The following is a 21,221-nucleotide window of genomic DNA, read 5'->3' as shown; positions in this document are numbered from 1 at the left end:
ATCCGATCCTCGTTTCATTACACCTCTGCAAAGATTCGACCATGAGATTGGTAGTCGAATCTGGCTCCTCCTATCGAAGCATCGAATCTTCAACTATTCGGGGTCACCCCTAAATCAGTGTAAGATGAGCATGTAAACACAATTGCAGTATAAGTGTGATTCATTTGAATATTGCAGAAATTCACTACATGCTGTAGTTATTTGTGTAATGGGAACTACAGACCAGATTTTATTAAGAATTTATGAAAAACATGATCATTTAGTCTTTGCTGTCTTTTCTTCTCTTTTTTTAAAGGCGCAGCTGCAGATAACAGACAAGCTACTCTTTATGATTACACAGAGGCCAGCTGCAGACTGAAAGACAAATTAAAACTGGACTACAGGCGGATATTGGTTGGTAATTCACAGACGGGTCATCAGAAAAACCTGAATGATATTTACACTGATTTATATGTGGTGGAGAATGAGACTGGAGGAAGAGTGAACGAGCACGAGGTGATACAGATCGAATCTCACAACCGACCGACTGCCAAGGAGACGGCAATAAAGTGTAATGACATGTTTAAACGAAACTCAAAGGTACTGACGATGGGGATTGCAGGGGTGGGAAAAACTGTCTCAGTCTATAAATTCATCCTTGACTGGGTTGATGGAAAAGAAAATCAGGATATAACCTTAATTTTTCCTCTTCCATTCCGTGAGCTAAACCTGATTACAGAGGACTGCAGTCTCATGGAAATGCTGCACGAACACTTCTTTAGTGATCCTAAAGAACTGCCCTCTCTTCCTAAAGGTGACAGGAAGGTCTTGTTCATTTTTGATGGACTGGATGAATGGCGCTTCCCTTTGAGCTTTACAGATGGTGGCAGATTTACAGATGTTCACAAAAAAACAACAGTGAGTAAGATAGTTACAAGTCTTATAAAGAGACATCTGGTTCCCTCTGCTCTCATCTGGATCACTTCCAGACCAGCAGCAGCCAGTCTGATTCCCCGTGACTACATTGATCAGGTGACAGAGGTGCGAGGATTTAATGATGAGCAGAAAGAGCAATACTTCATCAAAAACAGCAGTCCTGAGGTTGCTAGAAATATCATCAGTCACATCAAGAAATTCAGGAGTCTGTACATCATGTGCCATATCCCCGTCTTCTGCTGGATCTCTCTCACTGTTCTTCAGACTCAAAAGACCAATGACAAAACTCCCACAACTCTCACAGGGATGTACATAAGCTTCTTAATTTCTCAGATGCAAAAGATGGAAGAAAAATACTGTGCTGTGCCAAAACCTAAAGCCAAAGTCAGGTCTTTTGATGAGATTATTCTGAAGCTTGGCAAACTGGCCTTTCAACAGCTGGAGAAAGGAAACCTGATTTTCTACAAAGAAGATCTTGAGAAGTGTGGACTCGATGTCAGTGAAGGGTCAGTGTTCTCTGGGTTATGCACTCAGATCTTTCAGAAGGAAAAGGTTTCAGCCAGAAGTGTTTACAGCTTTGTACATCTCAGCGTACAAGAATTCCTTGCAGCTCTTTATGTGTTTTTTAACAACAAAGACAAGAAAGCAAACCCATTTTTTCCATTCTGGCAAAAAATGACAGAGAAACTCTCCAAAAAGCCACTGTTTCAGCTTCATAAGGCTGCAATCAACAAGGCTTTAGAAAGCAAGAACGGACACCTGGACCTTTTCCTTCGGTTTCTCCTGGGTCTCTCACTGGAGTCCAATCAGAGTGACCTGAAGGAACTACTGCCAAAACTGGAACTCAAATCAGAGAACGTTAAAGACACTGTTGACTATATCAAACAGACAATGGAGAAGGAGGAATCAGTAGAGAGGACCATCAATCTCTTCCACTGTCTGAGTGAACTGAAAGATGACCTTGAGGGGGAAATCCAGAAATACCTGAGCTCAGGAAATCTTTCAGAACATAATCTCTCCTCTGCTCAGTGGTCTGGTCTGGTGTTTGTGCTCCTGATGTCAGAAGAGGCTCAAGAGAAGTTTGAACTGCAGAAATACAGAAGATCTGATGAAGCAGTGATGAGATTACTGCCAGTGATCAAAAACACCAGAAGAGCACTGTAAGAGTCTACTTTACAATCACTGATGCACACTGACTGTTAGTGATTTTAATTGGGCCTTAATCTTACACAGGTGATTTGCTGGGCGAAACTTTTCAGAAAAATTTAAAAAAGTAAATGTATCAATTTGTGTTCTGATATTAAATGCCTGACCCAACTTGCCTCATGGACATACTTGGAATACATTGAACACACTCATCAGGCAAATACATAAATTAAAAATAAAATTGTATTTTAAAAAAACTGAAAATACCGGTTATTTTATAAAGAAGATAATATTTTTTAAATTTGCTTACTAGAAATCCACGATACCACTTTTTCCAGAAAAAGTCAGATACATAGATACTTTGATTTTTGGTACTTGCAGATACAGAGTACCAATACCGATACTGTTAGTGATGGCAATTTCAAAACACTGCTTCAAAGCTTCGAAGCCTTTACAAATCGTTTGTTCCGAATCAATGGTTAACGAGTAAACGAGTTATTACGTCATAACTGTTTCGAAACACTTCGTAATGTCAATGGTTCACCGCTGGGGGCGACGATCTCTGTCTACCCATGATCATGAGGAGTCACTGAGAACCTTTTGAACAAGTGTCTCTGGGTTTTACCTGATCTCCGATCAGTTTTATACATTTGTACACTATTTAATTAGACATTAGTATAATTAAAATGAATAATGGTAGTTAATAGTCTTATTGGCCTGTTTAGCTCAGCCATTCATAGAACTAACAAAACAAACCCCAACAATTGATAAAAGAACATACACTTGATAATCTTATTAAATGATTAGATAATTACGTTTAAAAGATTGTACTTTCAATAAAACATTTGCAATAGATTTGTAAAAGGGTTTTTATGCATGTTTGGTCTTTGTTTTTGTTGCATTTACACTGTTCTGACCACTGTGGGTCCCCGTGGAGACAGGTGTCGGATTGTTTCGAAGCCTTGACACAATATGGTACATTTGCTATAACTGTTTTAGTGTTTCACAAGGCCTCGATCTGTCCACCACTAGATACTGTCATGCTGGTTGATGAAGCAGACAGACGAAGCCTGATTCCAAACGAAAACAAAGCTTTAATGTACACAAGCAGGGGAACAGGACCCAACAGTGTGTTAAAATAGACACGAACAATAACCGACTTAGGACTGAACTGAACGGAGAGTTCAGCACTGGGTAAACGAGGGAACTCACCAGACACAGTGGATGAAGGTTAACTAATCAATGACTAACAAGAACAGATCCAGACAAGATAGAACATAATTGTGACAGATACTGAATGGGCTATATGCACGCATAAGTTCCGCATTTGACGCAAGGATGCTCAACCGTTTCCGGTTGTGGAGATTAAAGCGGAGGAAAACCGAGGAAAACGGGATTATGGCAGAGTCTTTAAAATTTATTGAAACGAAACGTTCATACGTTTAGATGTAATTTTATATATAGTTATGTTTATTTAATATAATTTTGACGCGTGAATAATTCGCGCGATGGTTTTATTTTTTGATCAGCTGTTTGTGTAATGAGTGCTTCCACACCGGACGCGAATCTGCTGCGGCGAAAAAACGAATTTTATTTTTTTCGCTTCAAGGTCGATTTTTTTTACTGCTGCGGCGACAGAAAAGGCTTCATCCAATCATATACAAGGAAACAAATGTGACGTGACCGCAGCAATGACGGATCTTCTGATTGCTTGTGTGTCGAGTCGTCTGTGAATGAAAATCTGAAACAAGGACTGGTGGGACGTTGTGCTCGTTCGTTCGTATCGAGCCCAACCGGGTGTTTACAAGGCTTTTCAGTCTATTTGAGCTTCAATCCGTTTACTAAAAGTGTTTATTTGATTGCATGTAAACGTACTGATGAATGGGACAGCTCACCTTCTGCCATATGTTTCTAGCTCCGGTAGCTCTGTGGGTGCCCCAAACCTTCGTTTCTGCTTTTAAATAAAATGAAAAGCTTGTCTTCACTGGATGATAATGATGGTGATGAAGAAGCTGTTCCACGTCATAGCAATATACCGCATTTTTTTGTCTGCATCCTTTTAATCGTCCTTTAAATAACAATTCTACAATTTAAAAAAAATTTAATAAGAAAATATAAAAAAATGCACCGCAAAGACGTTAATGGAGCCATCACAAACAAACAAACTCTTCGTGGAGAGAGTGTTTGCTCTGATGAATGCTGCGTGGAAGGACAGGCAACTGTGGACCTAAAGTGAACTGGTGAAAGTGAGCTACACCTGCCAGTAGTTACTGACATGTACATAATGAAAAAGAAGGCCATATCGAAGCTGCCAGATCATCAGACAAACAATATAAATTCAAAATGCACTGATCGAATCCGGTAAGAACGCATTCATCTTTATCTTTCCTAATGGACTTATTGCTTATTTGAAAATTGGGATTTTTTTTAATAAAGCCTATTAAAAGCATCATGTTAACATCACTGCAAAAGACATCTAATATAAAATCTATATTTATTCACCTAGTAGGCTATAATAATAAGTGTAGAGTAGCCTACGTTTTCTGATGAAAATCAGGTCTGCTTTCATCGGCGCGAATGTTTTGGAATGTTGAAGCTCTGAACGTCGCAAATTTGCGTCGTGGCTGATGTGAATAGTTTTGAAGCGAACTAATCGCATGCGAACTATTCGCTTTTTCGTTTCGCTTTTCCGTTACGCGTCCGGTGTGAAAGGGCCTTTAATGTAGGGTAGGGATGGGCAACTTTGATGATAGTGAGGGCCAAAAATATTTTTTGTCACTATCCGAGGGCCAAATGTGACGTGCACTTCCACCAATGGGATTTTGGAGAATTAGAGGGTACCATTTTATTAGAAAACATATGTAGGTATGTCTTTATTACAGACTCTGCTAAATAAATCAACCTGCATATCCATATTCAATTATTTCTTCTTTTAATGAATGAACTTTTAACATAAACAAAGACATTACTGTGGCATTTCTGTGTTTTTAATATTATTCCAGTCAAGTGCAAACATGTTGGGCTCTCAAAAAACATACAATTATTGCACAAAACTGAAAAGTAGCCTATTAAGTAAATAAAAAACTACCATTTTAAAGGGACCAAACATGTCTTTATTACAGACTCTGAAATGTTTAGTGAACCAACCTGCATTTCCATACTCAATTATTTTTTTCTGCTTCTATTCATTGATGAACTTTTAACAAACTTTTTAAATTATAAATTATAACTTTCTAAATTATTTTTTATTATTCCAGTGTAAACATTGTGGGCTCTTAAAAAAAAAAAACATTTACTGATGGCACAGAACTAAAAGTATTAAGTGAAGCATACTTTTCACAATAAGCTGCTGCTTTATCTCACCTGCAGGGGTTAAGTTTACAGTTAATGAGATACTTGTGGTTTCTCTTGCTGGCGTGCAATAGACTGGATGTCAATATCAATGTTAGTGCAGCCAATCCTCATGAGCTGAAACAGAACATCATCGCTGATCCTGTTTCTCTCTTTCGACTTGATATGTTTCATCGTGGAGAAACTGCTCTCGCAAATGTACGTGCTCCCAAACATGCTGGCCATTGACAGTGCAAAATCCCTGAGAAGTGGAAAGCGGGGCTCTGGTAGTAACCTCCAAAATGAAACTCCCTTCTCACTGCGCTTTGCTTGAAAAAACGGGTCTGACTGAAGTTCGCAGAGTTCAAGAGATGGTGCTCACTGCGGAACATGAAATCCATGGGGAGGAGTCGGATCCAGATCCAACTCCTCCCAACTTACATACACCTAAACCTAACCAACTCCGCCCCCTGATCTCTAAACCCACCCCTAATCCCTAATCCCAACCCTAATCCTACCCATCTCCACCCCTTGGATCGTGATCCGACTCCTCCCCGTGGATCTCATGTTCTGCATTGAGGTGCTACTGGAGTTCAAGCTGCAACTCGGAGGGTTGCTCGCTGACGGCAGCAGAGAGGGGGTCAGTAAATAACGCTATTCGCGGCTGCATGGCGTGGAAATCATGGAAGCGGCACTTAAACTGCTGCTGCAGTGTTTCGATGTCGGCTCTGTATTTGTGAAAAATGTTACCGCATTCAGGGACATCTCTCCGCATTTCTTCACAAGAGGGAAAGTGTGCCAAATTTTGACGATTGGATGAAAATCCTTCTTTGAAAAGCTCTAATTTAGACTGAAATGCATTCATGTGTGCATAAAGTTTGGATACAGTTTGGCCTCGCCCCTGTAACTGTGTGTTCAGGTGATTGAGGTGTGCAGTAACGTCCGTAAGGAAGGCCATATCGCAAAGGAATTCTGTGTTATTGAGTTTTCGGGTGTAGGCACTTGTATCGCCTCGAACACTGTCCTCCAAAAACACAGGAATTTCGGCGCGCAAAGCAAAAAAACGCTCAAGACACTTTCCTCGGCTCATCCACCTAACCTCGGTGTGCATTTGTAAATCCCCATATGCCGCGTTCACTTCATCCAAAAAAGCTACAAACCTCCTGTGACTCAGAGACCTATTCCCTCCTCGGATGAGATTTGTAACTTTTGTCACCAGATCCATAACGTGACTGAAGTTAAGTGTCTTAGCACAGAGAGATTAATAATTCAGCGCTAAATTCTATATATCCTGTCATATTAATCTCATAAGGCCACCAATATTCATAATCATAAAAAGTGAGCTGAATAAAAAACAATTCACCTGATGGATGATGCAGTGCAGTATAGGACAGTCCACCCCACTCTGTTGGAGGAGCCCGGCGAAACCATTGTGTTTTCCTTGCATCGCAGGTGCGCCATCAGTAACGACGGCTGACAGCTTCTCAAAGCCACCATACTCATTCACAACACTGTTAACGGCGTTGAAAATATCCGTCCCTTAAATAGTGTTGTGCAACGACACCAATTTTAAAAGTTATTCGTGTACAACAAATGAACTGTCAATCGTTCTAGTGAAAATCAGTAGCTGGCTAATATCCATCACATCCATGCTCTCATCCAAAGCTAATGAGAAGTATTTGCAGTCGTGCATGACTTGTTTCAATTTACCATCGACGTGATTATGGATGTCAAAAATTCTGCGTGTCACTGTGCGACGGGACAAGGAGACAGTTTCAAAGTTTTTAGCCATATCCTCGTCTCCAAATGATTTGGCCATTTCCATTGCACACCTCTTCACCATTTCACCATCTGACAAGGGCTTCTTGGCTTTAGCAAGCTCCAGCGCCACAGAGTAAGATGCCTTTAGCGCAGACTCCTGTGTAGATGTAAATCTTGTAAAAATACTCTGTTGTTGGTTGAGCTTTGCTTTCAGGTCGGTTATAATAGCGGCCCTAGCAGCTCCGGTGTACTTTCCATATTTTTCCCTGTGTGTTGTATTGTAATGGCGACTTAAGTTGAAATCTTTAAAAACGGATCTTGTTTCCAAACACACTAAACACATAGGTCTACCTTTGAATTCTGTAAACAGATAGTCTGTTTCCCATCTCGCCTGAAAAGTACGATTTTCTTCGTTCAGTTTTCTTTTTTTCCCGCTCATGGTTCTCTTCATCGTTGACTGTAGTGACGCTGGTCAGAGTCGTCCGACTAAGCATGTTTTGTATGAAGGCGCCCTCTATCGGTATACTTTATCATTACATTTGGAATTGGTTTAAATGCGCAATCCGTTCTCACGCGATAAAACCTGTGAAACCAACATTTCCATGGTATTTGAAAATTCACCCGCGGGCCGCACTGAGTGAGGAGGCGGGCCACATGCGGCCCGCGGGCCGCCAGTTGCCCATCCCTGATGTAGGGAACCACAGTTGATTTTGATCGCTTGGGTGTGAACACAAAAAACGCGTTGAAAAGCGCTGACGAAAAACGCGCGCTGATATTCGTCCCGGTGTGTACGGGCCTTTATTCTGCAGTGTTACATGCTTCCTGGTATCGGTTTTTGGTATCGGATCATTTTTTGGAGTATGAGTACACGAGCGCAGTATCTGTTACGATACCGGTGATATCGGTGCATCCCTTTTGCTTACATCCCTTCAGTTTCCAAATTATTATAAACCCTACCTAATAAACATTACTATTGCATTACTGATGTTTTCTTCTCTTTACAGGCTACATAGCTGCAATCTCACTGCTCAGTGTTGTAAGAGTTTGTCTTCAGTTCTTCAATCCTCAAACTCCTTCCTAAGAGAGCTGGACCTGACTAACAATGACCTGCAGGATTCAGGAGTGAAGCTGCTTTCTGATGGACTGAAGAGCCCAGACTGTCAGCTGGAGATACTGAGGTAAATGTTTGTTAAATAATTAATGAAATACTATCACAATAAATGATTTAGTCACAGAATGTGGCATCTGCTCTTATGGAATGCCAGAACAAGAGACGAAACAACATTTGCAGGAATGGGATTTTTTTCCCATATTTATACAGATGTCCATATTTTCAGAGTTGAGATGTATGACAAGTCAAGTCACCTTCATTTATATAGTGCTTTTAACAAGATTGTTTCAAAGCAGCTTTGCAGTGATAATAGAATATTAAATTAACAGATTATTTTGACTTTACGGAAGCTGTATAATAAAGTTATTGTCTATGGAGCTAGGATTGTGTCTTTATTACATGTGAGAAAATAAATGATCTGAGAGAAAAAACATGTTTGAGAGAAAAAGTTTTCACACCAATAGCAGAAAATAACTAAGTGTGTTCAACTGTAAGTGTGGCCCAAAAGTTAAGCCCGACCCTACCCAAGCCTGTTGTGTCCGAGCCCGGCCCGGCCGACACATGAACTGTAATTATGAGCCTGAGGCCGACATAAACCCGACCATTTTTTAATACGTGGTTCATTATTATAACTGACGTTCTCAACTACTTTCTGTGTTACTTTCTCCCGTAACATTTATGTTTTGTCCCGCTCCCGCCCATAAAAATACTTTTTTTTCTGTGCCTTCAAATACTTTCAAGTTAGCCTACGTGTCGCCACCATACACATCAGCATAAATGCTCCTGATAAATTATTTGTTATTAAAGCATTAACACATAACGTCTCGGTTTCACATAGAAAGCCAATCCTCTTCGAGTATTTAATCACGAGCCAATGGCATGAAATGCCTTGGGGCTGCGGAAATTTGCATAGCGTACTCCGCCCTACTCCGTGAGTATAAAAGGAGGAAGTGAACGCAACCGCAGTATGTCTTCGCTGAGGAGCCAAGACAGAACTCTGGCGTCTACCCAGCGGTACAGCAGAAGTGGCAGGGAGACGTAACATCTCCGTTCCCTACTCAGGGAACGAGGGTTACATCCGTAACCGAGAAGTTCCCTTTCGTAGTCACTTCGAGTTACGTCAGAAGTGACGGAGATTGGGGGTCAATGCCATCACGCCATCTCACAGCTGTCTTCCAGTGCCCTGCGAAAGTCTAGACCCCTGAACCTAGGTATCACCAGGAGATCCTACTTTGACACAGGAATACCAAGGTACACTGGGAAACATATCCCGGGAGGGACATGCTACCAGATGCCTACCGTAGGGAGGACTTACGAATACACATATGGCCGCATAGGGACGCATATGGAGATCACTTGAGCACCAACCGCAGGTGGTTACTAGAATTAACTCCAGGGGTGGCAGATGGCTTGCCAAGGGAAGACACATGCTCAGAGAGGCTTACAGTGGAAAATACACATGAGACAGTTACCATAGGGAACCGTGCACATGGAGGCACCTAGCCGGCATCCAGAGCAACAGCAGTGGTGCCCGCATCAGAAGTGCTGGAGGACTCAAGGCTTCAACAGAAGACTACTGAGGAATATCGCACTTATCCAGTACGAGGAGTGGAATGGCGAGCAAGCGAAGACACCTAAGCGGGTCCAGTACTGGCGGAAGCGAGTACGTGAGAGGACACCGGTTCGACTCGCAGATTATAGAATCTCGCGAAGGTGTTTGGTGTCGCCCAGCCTGCAGCTCTGCAAATGTCTGTTAGCGAGGCGCCATGCGCTAGAGCCCAAGAGGAGGCCACACTCCGAGTGGAATGGGCCATCACACCAAGGGGGCACGGTCGACCTTGCTGCTGGTAAGACAAAGCAATGGCGTCCACTATCCAGTGAGACAGCCGTTGCTTTGAGAGAGCCCTTCCCTTCTGGCTCCCCCCATGACAGACAAAGAGCTGGTCTGAGGTCCTGAAACACTGAGTTCTGTCGACGTAGGTGTGGAGTGCACGTACTGGACAGAGCAGTGCCAAGGCTGGGTCTGCCTCCTCCAGGGGCAGCGCTTGCAGGTACACCACCTGGTCCCGGAAGGGAGTGGTGAGAACCTTGGGCACATATCCAGGCCGGGGTCTCAAGTTCACGTGAGAGTAAGCCGGCCCGAAACTCCAGGCACGCTTCGTCAAAGGAGAATGCGTGCAGGTCCCCCACCCTCTTGAAGGAGGCCAATGCAACCAGGAGTGCTGTCCTCATAGGACAGAACTTAACTCTACCGATTGCAAAGGCTCAAGGGGAGGCCTCTGCAGAGCACTTATATCTACTGAGAGGTCCCAAGAGGGCACGAGGGGAGGGTGAGGCGGATTTCGCCTCCTCGCTCCCCTCAGGAACCTGATGACCAGGTCATGCTTCCCATAGACTTACCTTTCACTGCATCATGAGATGAGAGGCAATGGCCGCGACATGAACCCTAAGGGTGTACGGCAACAGCCTACGCTCCAACCCTTCTTGCAGCAAGGAAAGCACGACCCCGATCGAACATCTCCGGGGGTCTTCTCCGCGAGAAGAGCACCAGTTGACAAAGAGGTTCCACTTCAACGCGTACAGGTGTCTCGTGGACGACGCTCTAGCGGAAGTGAGGTTGCCCCGTCCCGAAGGTTGAACTCAAACCTGCCCCGTCCCGTCCAGGAGCCACACGTGTAGCCTCCAAGATCGGGACGAGGGTGCCACAGAGTGCCCCGTCTCTGAGTAAGTAGATCTTGTCTGAGAGGAATAGGCCAAGGAGGTGCTGTCGCGAGGAGGATGAGTTCGGAGAACCACGTCTTGGTGGGCCAATAGGGGGCTACCAGCAAGACCTGCTCCTCGTCCTCCTTGATCTTGCACAACACCCGTGCAAGAAGGCTCACTGGGGAAAACGCATATTTGCGTGGGCCCCGCGGCCAGCTGTGCGCCAGTGCATCTGTGCAGAGTGTGCCCTCGGACAGGGAATAAAACTGGGCGCAGTGGGATGAGTCCCGGGAGGCGAAAAAAGGTATCTGTGCCTCCCCGAACTGGTCCCAAATCAGCTGGGCCGTCTGGGGATGGAGTCGCCATTCGCCGGAGATAGGGCGGACCCGTGACCGCTCGTCGGCCGCCAGGTTCCGGTCTCCCGGAATGTACACTGCACGAAGGGATCTCAGGTGCTTCTGACTCCATATCAGGAGGTGGCGGGTGAGCTGCGACAACCGGCGTGAGCGTAGACCACCCTGGTGGTTGATGTACGCTACTGCAGCGGTGTTGTCTGAACGGACAAGTACGTGTTGAACCCTGAGCAGTGCTCAAAAGCGGTGCAGGGCCAGGCGTACTGCCAGCAGCTCGAGGCAATTGATGTGCATGAGGCGCTGGGGTCCTGTCCAGGAACCCGCGGCTGCATGCCCATTGCACATGGCACCCCAACCCGTGGTAGATGCATCCGTGGAGACAACGAGATGCCTGGAAACTCGCTGAAGAGGGACACCGGCCCGTAAAAAGCTGAGGTTCGACCACGGAGAAGGTTTGGCGGCATGCTGGAGTCACTGGAACTCGGAGCGAGCCGCGATGCCATGCCCACCTCGGGATTCGATTGCGAAGCCACAGCTGAAGCGGTCTCATATGAAGCAATCTGAGCGGCGTTGCCGCGGCTGCGGATGCCATATGCCCCAGGAGCCTCTGAAAATTTCAGTGGAACCGCACTCTTGCCCTCGAACTGTCGAAGACAAGTCAGCAGTGAGTGTGCATGCTCATTCGTGATCTTTTAATTGTCACAATTAACAATTACAACAATTAACAACAGTTAACTTATTTTTGTATAACTTATACTTCTCAGCTTCTTTTGTTTTCGATTTACTGAATAATTTATGTAGATTATTTTTCTTGTTACATGAATTTTGTAGGCCTTTAGTCATCCGGGGACATTTAGACTTTAGAGAACTAAAATGAGGCAGTGCTTATCATGTAAAATTGTGAATATTTCTAAAAACTTATTATAGGCTCTGTGTCTCTCTCACCTAAAGGATTATTAGGAACACCATACTAATACTGTGTTTGACCCCCTTTGGCCTTCAGAACTGCCTTAATTCTATGAGGCATTGATTCAACAAGGTGCTGAAAGCATTCTTTAGAAATGTTGGCCCATATTAGCCGCGTTTCCACTGCTGGGCCAGGGCCGGGCCGTGCTAGTGCGTGCCAGGGCCAGTCGCGTTTCCACTGTCACTTCCGGGGCTTGATCGGGGCTTCCTCAGGGCCAACGGCCAGGATTTCTGGCCCTTCGAATACCTTGGGCCAGAGGGGGCCAGCTCGGGCTAGAGGCGTGCTCAAGGTAAAAGGCGGAGTTTATCGGTGTTATGGAACGTTATGATCTGAAGCAAGATGCACATAGGGGTGTCCATGTTTAACCGATTAACCGTTTAAAATTGCATAACATTTTAATTTGAACTGTAGGCCTATGCCAAATGCTGCGCAACAATATATAGGCTATATATAGCTACATATCGACGAATTTTCAGATATTTGTTTGATTTTTTTGCCCCTTAAACATTTAAAATATTTGACAAATTAATATGAAAAAAAATATATATTTTACTGGTTTTCTGAGGCCAAATTAGAACCTGGAAATGATATTTTCCCCGCAGTGCTGAATGAGAAGAGCCGTAACCACAGCCTACAGAAAGGGGATTTATGGGTGATTTATAGGCTATAATAAATGTGTCTGATAATAAAATAATATAAAATAACGAGGCATTAATTGTTTATTAATAAACTATTGTTTTCTAAATGATTTTCGGCTAAAAACATATCTCCATCTCCGGATGCACATTTAGAGAGAAATTAAGCTACATAAACATAGAAGATATTGGCTTTCGATTCGAATTTGTTCTTTTTAAATTGGACATTTAAAGCTTTAATCTACAAAGGATATAACCCCTGTAGACTAAAGCTTTAAATGTCCAATTTAAAACGAACAAATTCGAATGCGGCTGTTTCAGGTCTCACGCTTCAGTTCACGGAGATCATGAAGCGCGCCTTGATTAATTGTTAAAGCACAACGTTTTCTTGTTATAAATACATTTATTTGCGAATAATGTATTATTATTTTCTGTATGACCAGAAATTAAAGAGTATTTTAAGTTGTTTCCACTGAAAGAAATGCAATGAAACTGTTCACATGGGCGTCTCGCAGCCATCAGTGCGTGCTCCACACACACTGGATATGCGCTGATATTTGTCAAAAATATTGTGTTTATTTGTGCTCTGTTCCTTTTTTGGATAAAGGCGTCTTCTACATATGCAGCCTAATAAAATGTTACAATAATGATGATGATGGTTATTATTATTATTATTTGCAGACACAGAGTTTTTGTGAAATGGACGTTTTGCTTATTTTCAATTGGCAATTTCAGTTTGAAGGGTGATGGAAATGGGGGTTTAACTGCTCCGTACTTGCTGCGTTTTATTTCTATAAATTAATTTCATTTCAAATGGGGTCCAATCAGTTATTAAAGGTGTTAAAAAATCTGTATCTCGAGGTTGCGGCGCGCACACTATGCACCGAGTATTAACCGATGGGCCTCGGTTAACGATTAATGAATAACTTGAAAACGTGCCCGCAGCCCTACTTGTTATATCGCGCAAAAAATCGCTGCTTGAAATGGAGAATCGCCTGTACTGGTCTCGGGACACTATTGCAGCCACTACCGCAGTTGAGTTAATATACATGCTATCTTCCTAATTTAAAAAATAAATTAATTCATAATACCCGCTGAAATGGGTTGGGTTTTATGACGTTTGATCCTGAAAGGCGTGTTAGGGGTGGGGTCTGGGGCAGCGCTGTGGGGCTACTGGCCCGGCAGTGGAAACGCAAGCCCGGTGCTTGAGGCCCGAGGCCACTAGCTCGGCCCGGCTCGCTGTTAGCTCTGGCCCAGCCCTAGCCCGGCAGTGGAAACGCGGCTATTGATAGGATAGCATCTTGCAGTTGATGGAGATTAGTGGGATGCACATCCAGGGCACGAAGCTCCCGTTCCACCACATCCCAAAGATGCTCTATTGGGTTGAGATCTGGTGACTGTGGCGGCCATTTTAGTACAGTCAACTCATTGTCATGTTCAAGAAACCATTTTGAAATGATTCGAGCTTTGTGACATGGTGCATTATCCTGCTGGAAGTAGCCATCAGAGGATGGGGACATGGTGGCCATAAAGGGATGGACATGGTCAGAATCAATGCTCAGGTAGGCCGTGGCATTTAAACGATGCCCAATTGGCACTAAGAGGCCTAAAGTGTGCCAAGAAAACATCCCCCACACCATTACACCACCACCAGCCTGCGCAGTGGGAACAAGTCATGATGGATCCATGTTCTCATTCTGTTTACGCCAAATTCTGACTCTACCATCTGAATGTCTCAATAGAAATCGAGACTCATCAGACCAGGCAAAATTTTTCCAGTCTTCAACTGTCCAATGTTGGTGAGCTCTTGCAGATTGTCGCCTCTTTTTCCTATTTGTAGTGGAGATGAGTGGTACCCGGTGGGGTCTTCTGCTGTTGTAGCCCATCCGCCTCAAGGTTGTGTGTGTTGTGTCTTCTTCACAAATGCTTTGCTGCATACCTCGGTTGTAACGAGTGGTTATTTCAGTCAAAGTTGCTCTTCTATCAGCTTGAATCAGTTGGCCCATTCTCCTCTGACCTCTAGCATCAACAAGGCATTTTCGCCCACAGGACTGCCGCATACTGGATGTTTTTCCCTATTCACACCATTCTTTGTAAACCCTAGAATTCATGGGTTCTAGCATGCTCAAAATTGCTTAAATCACCCTTCTTTCCCATTCAAGTCATTCCTCCAGGAGTAGTGCTCCAGATCGTCCACCTTCCGTTCAAGCTTCACAATCCGTTTATACTTTTCAATGTTTTGGAGGCCAGCTGTTTAACCTCCTCCAATAAATCCACAAGTCTGTTCTGCTGCGTATTTAATAATAATAAATAATAATATGTTTATTTTATATAGCGCCTTTCAGAGTTCTCAAGGTCGCTTTAAGGTGAGTTTTGATATCGTGTAATGATGAGAGGTTGCGGATGTGTTGGGGAATAGACTTCCAGTTGGGGCAGCAGTACAAAAAGCCCTTCCACCAAATGATGATAGTTTGTGCCGTGGAATCGTTAAAAGACCAGTATCCGAGGATCGAAGTGTGTGAAGTGTGCTTTAAATGTGATAAGGAGAATCTTGTAGTTACTACGAAAACGTACCGGTAGCCAATGAAGTCTGCGTAAAATCGGAGGAATATGGGAAGATTTCTTTGTGTATGTAAGGACCCTAGCTGCAGAGTTTATTTATAGAGGAGTCGGGTTACAGTCGTAACCTGACACGTTTTCAGGTACAGAAATTTGAATAAAGTAATCAAATGTGAAATAACTCAGTAAATATCCTTCTATATTCAATTTATACAGTGATGAAGTTAAACTTTAAATTTAAAGTTAAAAAGGGTTTCAGTCTAGAGCAGAGAGACATTTATTTGTCCTTTATTGTTTGAATAACATTAAAACACAGCAGCAGGTTTATTAGGCTGCATTTACACTGCAGGTCTTGATGCCCAAATCCGATTTTCTGACTATATCCGATTTTTTTGACGACATGCTTACATCATCTTTTAAAAGTGACCCATATCTGATTTTTGCATTCAAACTATACACTGCTGAAACTACCAAATGCAGACGTTCTGATGGTTCTGAACCGGGACATTAAGCAAAACAGCACGAAATTCACTGGATACAGATGCGAATAAAATTATCCAGTGTTTTCTTTCCACAATGTTTTAATAAGTCATCAAAACATTGGTCTCGTACGGCGGAGAAAAAAAGAGGATAGGATCTGGCCACGAGCACTTAAAACGATGCCTCATATCTCGTGAAATGTCTTCAAAAACGGACTTATTTCTGTAACAACCCTGCATTTTTTGCCTGCACTCTTCGCCCCAAACACTCAAAAGACATGAAACCTCCGCATTGCTCCACTGTGTGTATCCTTTCTTCCATCGCGCGGCTCGCGCCTATAATCGCGCAGTTTTTAATGACGCATGACTCGCATTTACTGGGGAATATCCGATTTGTCTGCTTACAAGCCACACGCAAATGCACGTACCTGATTCATATCCAATTTATTACCACATATGAATAAGGCCTGAATCCGATCTGAGAAAATCGGAATCCATGCGTTTTTTTCCTGCTTACACATTTACCGGTCATATCCGATCTGTGCCACATGAGAGGAAAAAATCGGATTTGGGTCACTTGAACCATGCAGTGTAAATGAGGCCTTAGACTGCTGCCTCTTTATGACCGAGTGCACGGATCCCATCTGAATATACTGTCTACATGCAGTTGAGATAAAACCATCTAAGTTTACTAGGATACTCACCCAGACAAGCGTTTTTACATTATGTTGTATGAATTTGTCCGTACTAGACGTGAAAAAAATTCCATTAAATATTCTCAAACTGTCAGAGACAGCAGCAAACACTGAGACGCAGTGTTTGGGACGCACGCTTTAGATGTTTGCTTTCATGAAACTTCTTGACTTGAAGACATCCTGTAATAATATAGGGGACCACAGTTGATGTTTTACTTGAATCCAAATGACTCGTGTGCTGAGTGAACGTTTAATAGCGTGCAACATAAGTGCGCTCTCTCTCTCTCTCACCAGTTAATGTTATTAATAAGCTACATGTCTCGTTTTACCTTCTTTGCCATTGACATCTAACTGAACTACAAACTTTCCGCTGACGTTAGTGGAAAAGAGATGCTCTCATCAAGCTGTCCTACTGTGCAACTGTGGGTTTTTCTCTTATTAGCGTGCACACTACAGCTATATAGGCGTTTCTATATTCTGTTTAATACTCCACAAATTAGATATATTTACTAAATAGACTGCCTTCTTTTTTATTCCCATTCTACTCTGTTGTCAGTGTTATTCTGCAGTGTTACATGCTTCCTGGTATCGGTTTTTGGTATCGGATCATTTTTTTGAGTATGAGTACACGAGTGCAGTATCGGGCCCGATACCGGTGATATCAGTGCATCACTTACATCCCTTCAGTCAAATGTTTTTCCAAATTATTATAAACCCTACCTAATAAACATTACTATTGCATTACTGCTGTTTTCTTCTCTTCACAGGCTACATAGCTGCAATCTCACTGCTCAGTGTTGTGAGAGTTTGTCTTCAGTTCTTCAATCCTCAAACTCCTTCCTAAGAGAGCTGGACCTGAATAACAATGACCTGCAGGATTCAGGAGTGAAGCTTCTTTCTGATGGACTGAAGAGCCCAGACTGTCAGCTGGAGATACTGAGGTAAATGTTTGTTAAATAATTAATGAAATACTATCACAATAAATGATTTAGTCACAGAATGTGGCATCTGCTCTTATGGAAAACCAGAACAAGAGACGAAACAACATTTGCAGGAATGGGATTTTTTTCCCATATTTATACAGATGTCCATATTTTCAGAGTTGAGAAGTATGACAAGTCAAGTCACGTTCATTTATATAGTGCTTTTAACAAGATTGTTTCAAAGCAGCTTTACAGTGATTATAGAATATTAAATTAACAGATTATTTTGACTTTACGGAAGCTGTATAATAAAGTTATTGTCTATGGAGCTAGGATTGTGTCTTTATTACATGCGAGAAAATAAATGATCTGAGAGAAAAAACATGTTTGAGAGAAAAAGTTTTCATACCAATAGCAGAAAATAACTAAGTGTGTTCAACTGTAAGTGTGGCCCAAAAGTCAAGCCCGACCTAGTCTCAGCCTCAGACGTCACGCCCACGGAATGTTGGCTAAACAGCTGATGCATATGGTACACTTAACTGGAAACACTTCAGGAATGTCAAAGTCGTCATCTGATTGCTTGAATTTGATCGGATTTCCGGGGGGCGTCAGTGTTGCGTTTATTTTCGATCCGCCAGGAAACAAAGCGCAGACGTGTGATTGCGGAAGAAAAACTGTTGTGTTTATATGAGTGACCTATGTGAGTGACAATGAGCATTTATCAAGATCAGCTAAACGTGGTTGTAAGTCCCCTCCAATCTATTATGGAAGATCAAGTGAAGTACTTAATTGTGAAGGGGATATCAGCCGCGTTTGTGGGCAAACATGAAACAACAGACGCTGACATCACAGCTGGCCGATTCAGTATTAATATATAGGGCGCACACTGGATTATAAGGTGCATAAGATACTGCAGAGTCAAATGTTTGACTGGGTTTGCGTTATGCATCCACTAGATGTGCTAAAGGCTAAAGGGAATAGCGAGTACGCGGCGCCGGAGGTGAGGCGTTTATTTAGTAGCTGTGCGTGAGCGCGCTGGGGCGGGGACGTAACTTACATTCGCAGCCTGACTCATGTGAGTATTCAATGTGCGCCGGCTCGCTGACAGCTACAGCTGGAGACGACCCGGTTACTGTGAACGGGGAGCGCTTTATGAAAATTCTGTGACGCACGAGCAGCGCCGGGGACAGTGTGACTGTTAAGAGTAAAGGCCCATACACACCGGGACGAATATCAGCGCGCGTTATTCGTCAGCGTTTTTCAACGCGTTTTTTGTGTTCACACCCAAGCGTTTTTCACTGACGATGAGCCGAGTGAACATGCAAATTCATTCCCTGACATTAGATGGCGCTTAATGTAAAACAGAAATTATAATAATAGAATACTATACTAGGGTAATCATATTCATGTCTCAGTGTTTTATTATGACAGAATAAAAAAAACAAATGAAATAATAATAGAAATAATGACTTCTGTATTAGAAAAATAAATATAAATAATAAATAACTAAAAGAAATGCATCCAAATGTAACAAAAAATAGCTCTCACAAACTTACAAAAACGAACTAACAAAATCTATTTATATCTTTAGTTTTCATCCTCTTTATCCTGTTTTTCTTCCTCATCCACCTTGTTTGCCCATCTATATTTTGCTGTAGGACTGATCTTTCCCAGCAGTTTTTTGAAAACCAGGACATTTTCATCACTTAAAAACAGCCAGGACAGGACGTGGAAACAGGACATGTGTAACGCAAAGTTGAGATGTTGCCCAGAGATAAAAACATAGTGCTAGTTGTCGGATGAACAGATGCACGAGAGACGAGAGTTGTCGTATTTCCCCGCGTTTAATAAAACCACTCAAACGTTACACTCGTCCTCATACATGGGGATCGAGCGAGAAAAAAAACACAAACAAACATCTGGTCACAATAGAAAAATAAAATAAAAGAGTCGGCAGAGCGGTTATCTATCTCCTCTCCTCACTTGTCAAAATCTACAAAGTAACACTATGCGCAGTTCTCATCTCAACTCAGATTTCTATAAAGCACAAACTAGTGACCGTTTTACACATGTCCCGGGAAAACTGTTGGTCACCCTATAATATAGTATTATAACAGAAATACTACAAACCCAATTCCATAAAAGTTGGGACACTGTACAAATTGTGAATAAAAACAGAATGCAATGATGTGGAAGTTTCAAATTTCAATATCATATGTAGAATACAACATAGATGACATATCAAATGTTTAAACTGAGAAAATGCATAATTTTAGGGGAAAAATAAGTTGATTTTAAATTTCATGGCATCAACACATCTCAAAAAAGTTGGGAGAAGGCCATTTTTACCACTGTGTGGCATCCCTTCTTCTTTTAATAACAGTCTGCAAACGTCTGGGGACTGAGGAGACAAGTTTCACCTTTCACCTTTCAACCAGTGCCCCGCCCCTAATCCAAGATGGCAGAAACTATGTTTGTCCTGTATTGTTATTTCTTGTTTGGAATTGGCATCTCTTTTAAATGTTATTTTTAACTTTGAAAATTACTATATATGGACTTTTAAAAGCATACTGAGTGGATTACGATGTCTCGTTGTGGAATTTACTTCCTTGATTCCTGGTACTTTTTGGGCCTCTAGATCTCTGCACTACTGACTCTTCTTTGGAACAACAAGAGTTCATCGTCTGCTGCAGCCTCAGCTGCTTTAACCATCAGGCTGTCACGGGCTAAAGCCTCAGCTGCATTCATCTCTGGGCTGTCGTCTGCTACAGTCTCAGCCGCATCTTCCTTTACTGGATTTGTCGTCTGCTACGACCTCAACTGCTTCCATCACTGGACTTGTCATTTGCTACAGCCTCACTGCCTCCATTACTGGATTTGTCATCTGCTATAGCCTCACTGCCTCCATTACTGATTTGTCGTCTGCTACGACCTCAACTGCTTCCATCACTGGACTTGTCGTTTGCTACAGCCTCACTGCCTCCATTACTGGATTTGTCTTCTGCTATAGCCTCACTGTCTCCATCACTGGATTTATCGCCTGCCTTGACCTAAACTGCTTCCATCACAGGACTTGTCGTCTGCTACGGCCTCAACTGCCTTCATCACAGGACTTGTGATTTCTACAGCCTTGATTGCCTCTACCACCAACAGGCTGTCACTGGCTACAGTATCGGCTCCACCACCGCCGGGCTAGCGCCTGCTTCAACTTAGCAATCTTCTTTTAACTACTCACCATACTATCAATTTCATCTTTTGTGACACAAAACTGTCTGTAGTGTCTTAAAAATGAAGTTTTATCTAGCCTGGTTTATTTTTCTGATCCCCCTAAACAGTGGGGTTGTCCATCTGCAGTCAGAAAATGAGTCCACTCAAATCCAGTTCCCTCATGTAGTCTCAACGCCCGAGAATTTTGCCACGGTCCAATTTAAATTTCAGCGACCAAGTCACTCATGTTTGTTTGTTTACAAGGCTACAAATCTACTTCACCTTCACTGCCTCTCTATTTTGAAGGATTGGTTTATTGTCTCTGCAGACTCACTTCCTGCTTTTTGTATATCATTAAATTCTAAATCTGGTACTTTCTGCTGCAAATCAGTTAAGTCCAGACTTCTGGTTATTATTTTATTACTAATCTCTGGAAA

At 42.7% G+C, this 21,221-nt stretch overlaps 1 protein-coding gene across 7 annotated transcripts in view; it reads left to right on the top strand.

The window, feature by feature from the left end:
• Positions 1–21,221, top strand: part of LOC120480881 (protein NLRC3) — an 83,312-nt gene that overhangs the window by 25,646 nt on the left and 36,445 nt on the right. For all 7 annotated transcript variants that reach the window (XM_089126850.1, XM_089126846.1, XM_089126844.1 and 4 more), the window contains 3 exons: positions 296–2,075; positions 8,157–8,330; positions 17,422–17,595. In XM_089126850.1, the coding sequence (XP_088982976.1) occupies positions 296–2,075; positions 8,157–8,330; positions 17,422–17,595 (2,128 nt within the window). The remainder of the gene's footprint in view (positions 1–295; positions 2,076–8,156; positions 8,331–17,421; positions 17,596–21,221) is intronic.

Source organism: Pimephales promelas, chromosome 24 (assembly GCF_988280905.1).
Source record: "Pimephales promelas chromosome 24, fPimPro1.hap1.1, whole genome shotgun sequence".
Taxonomy (NCBI): domain Eukaryota; kingdom Metazoa; phylum Chordata; class Actinopteri; order Cypriniformes; family Leuciscidae; genus Pimephales; species Pimephales promelas.
This window is presented reverse-complemented; position numbering and strand designations above follow the sequence as displayed.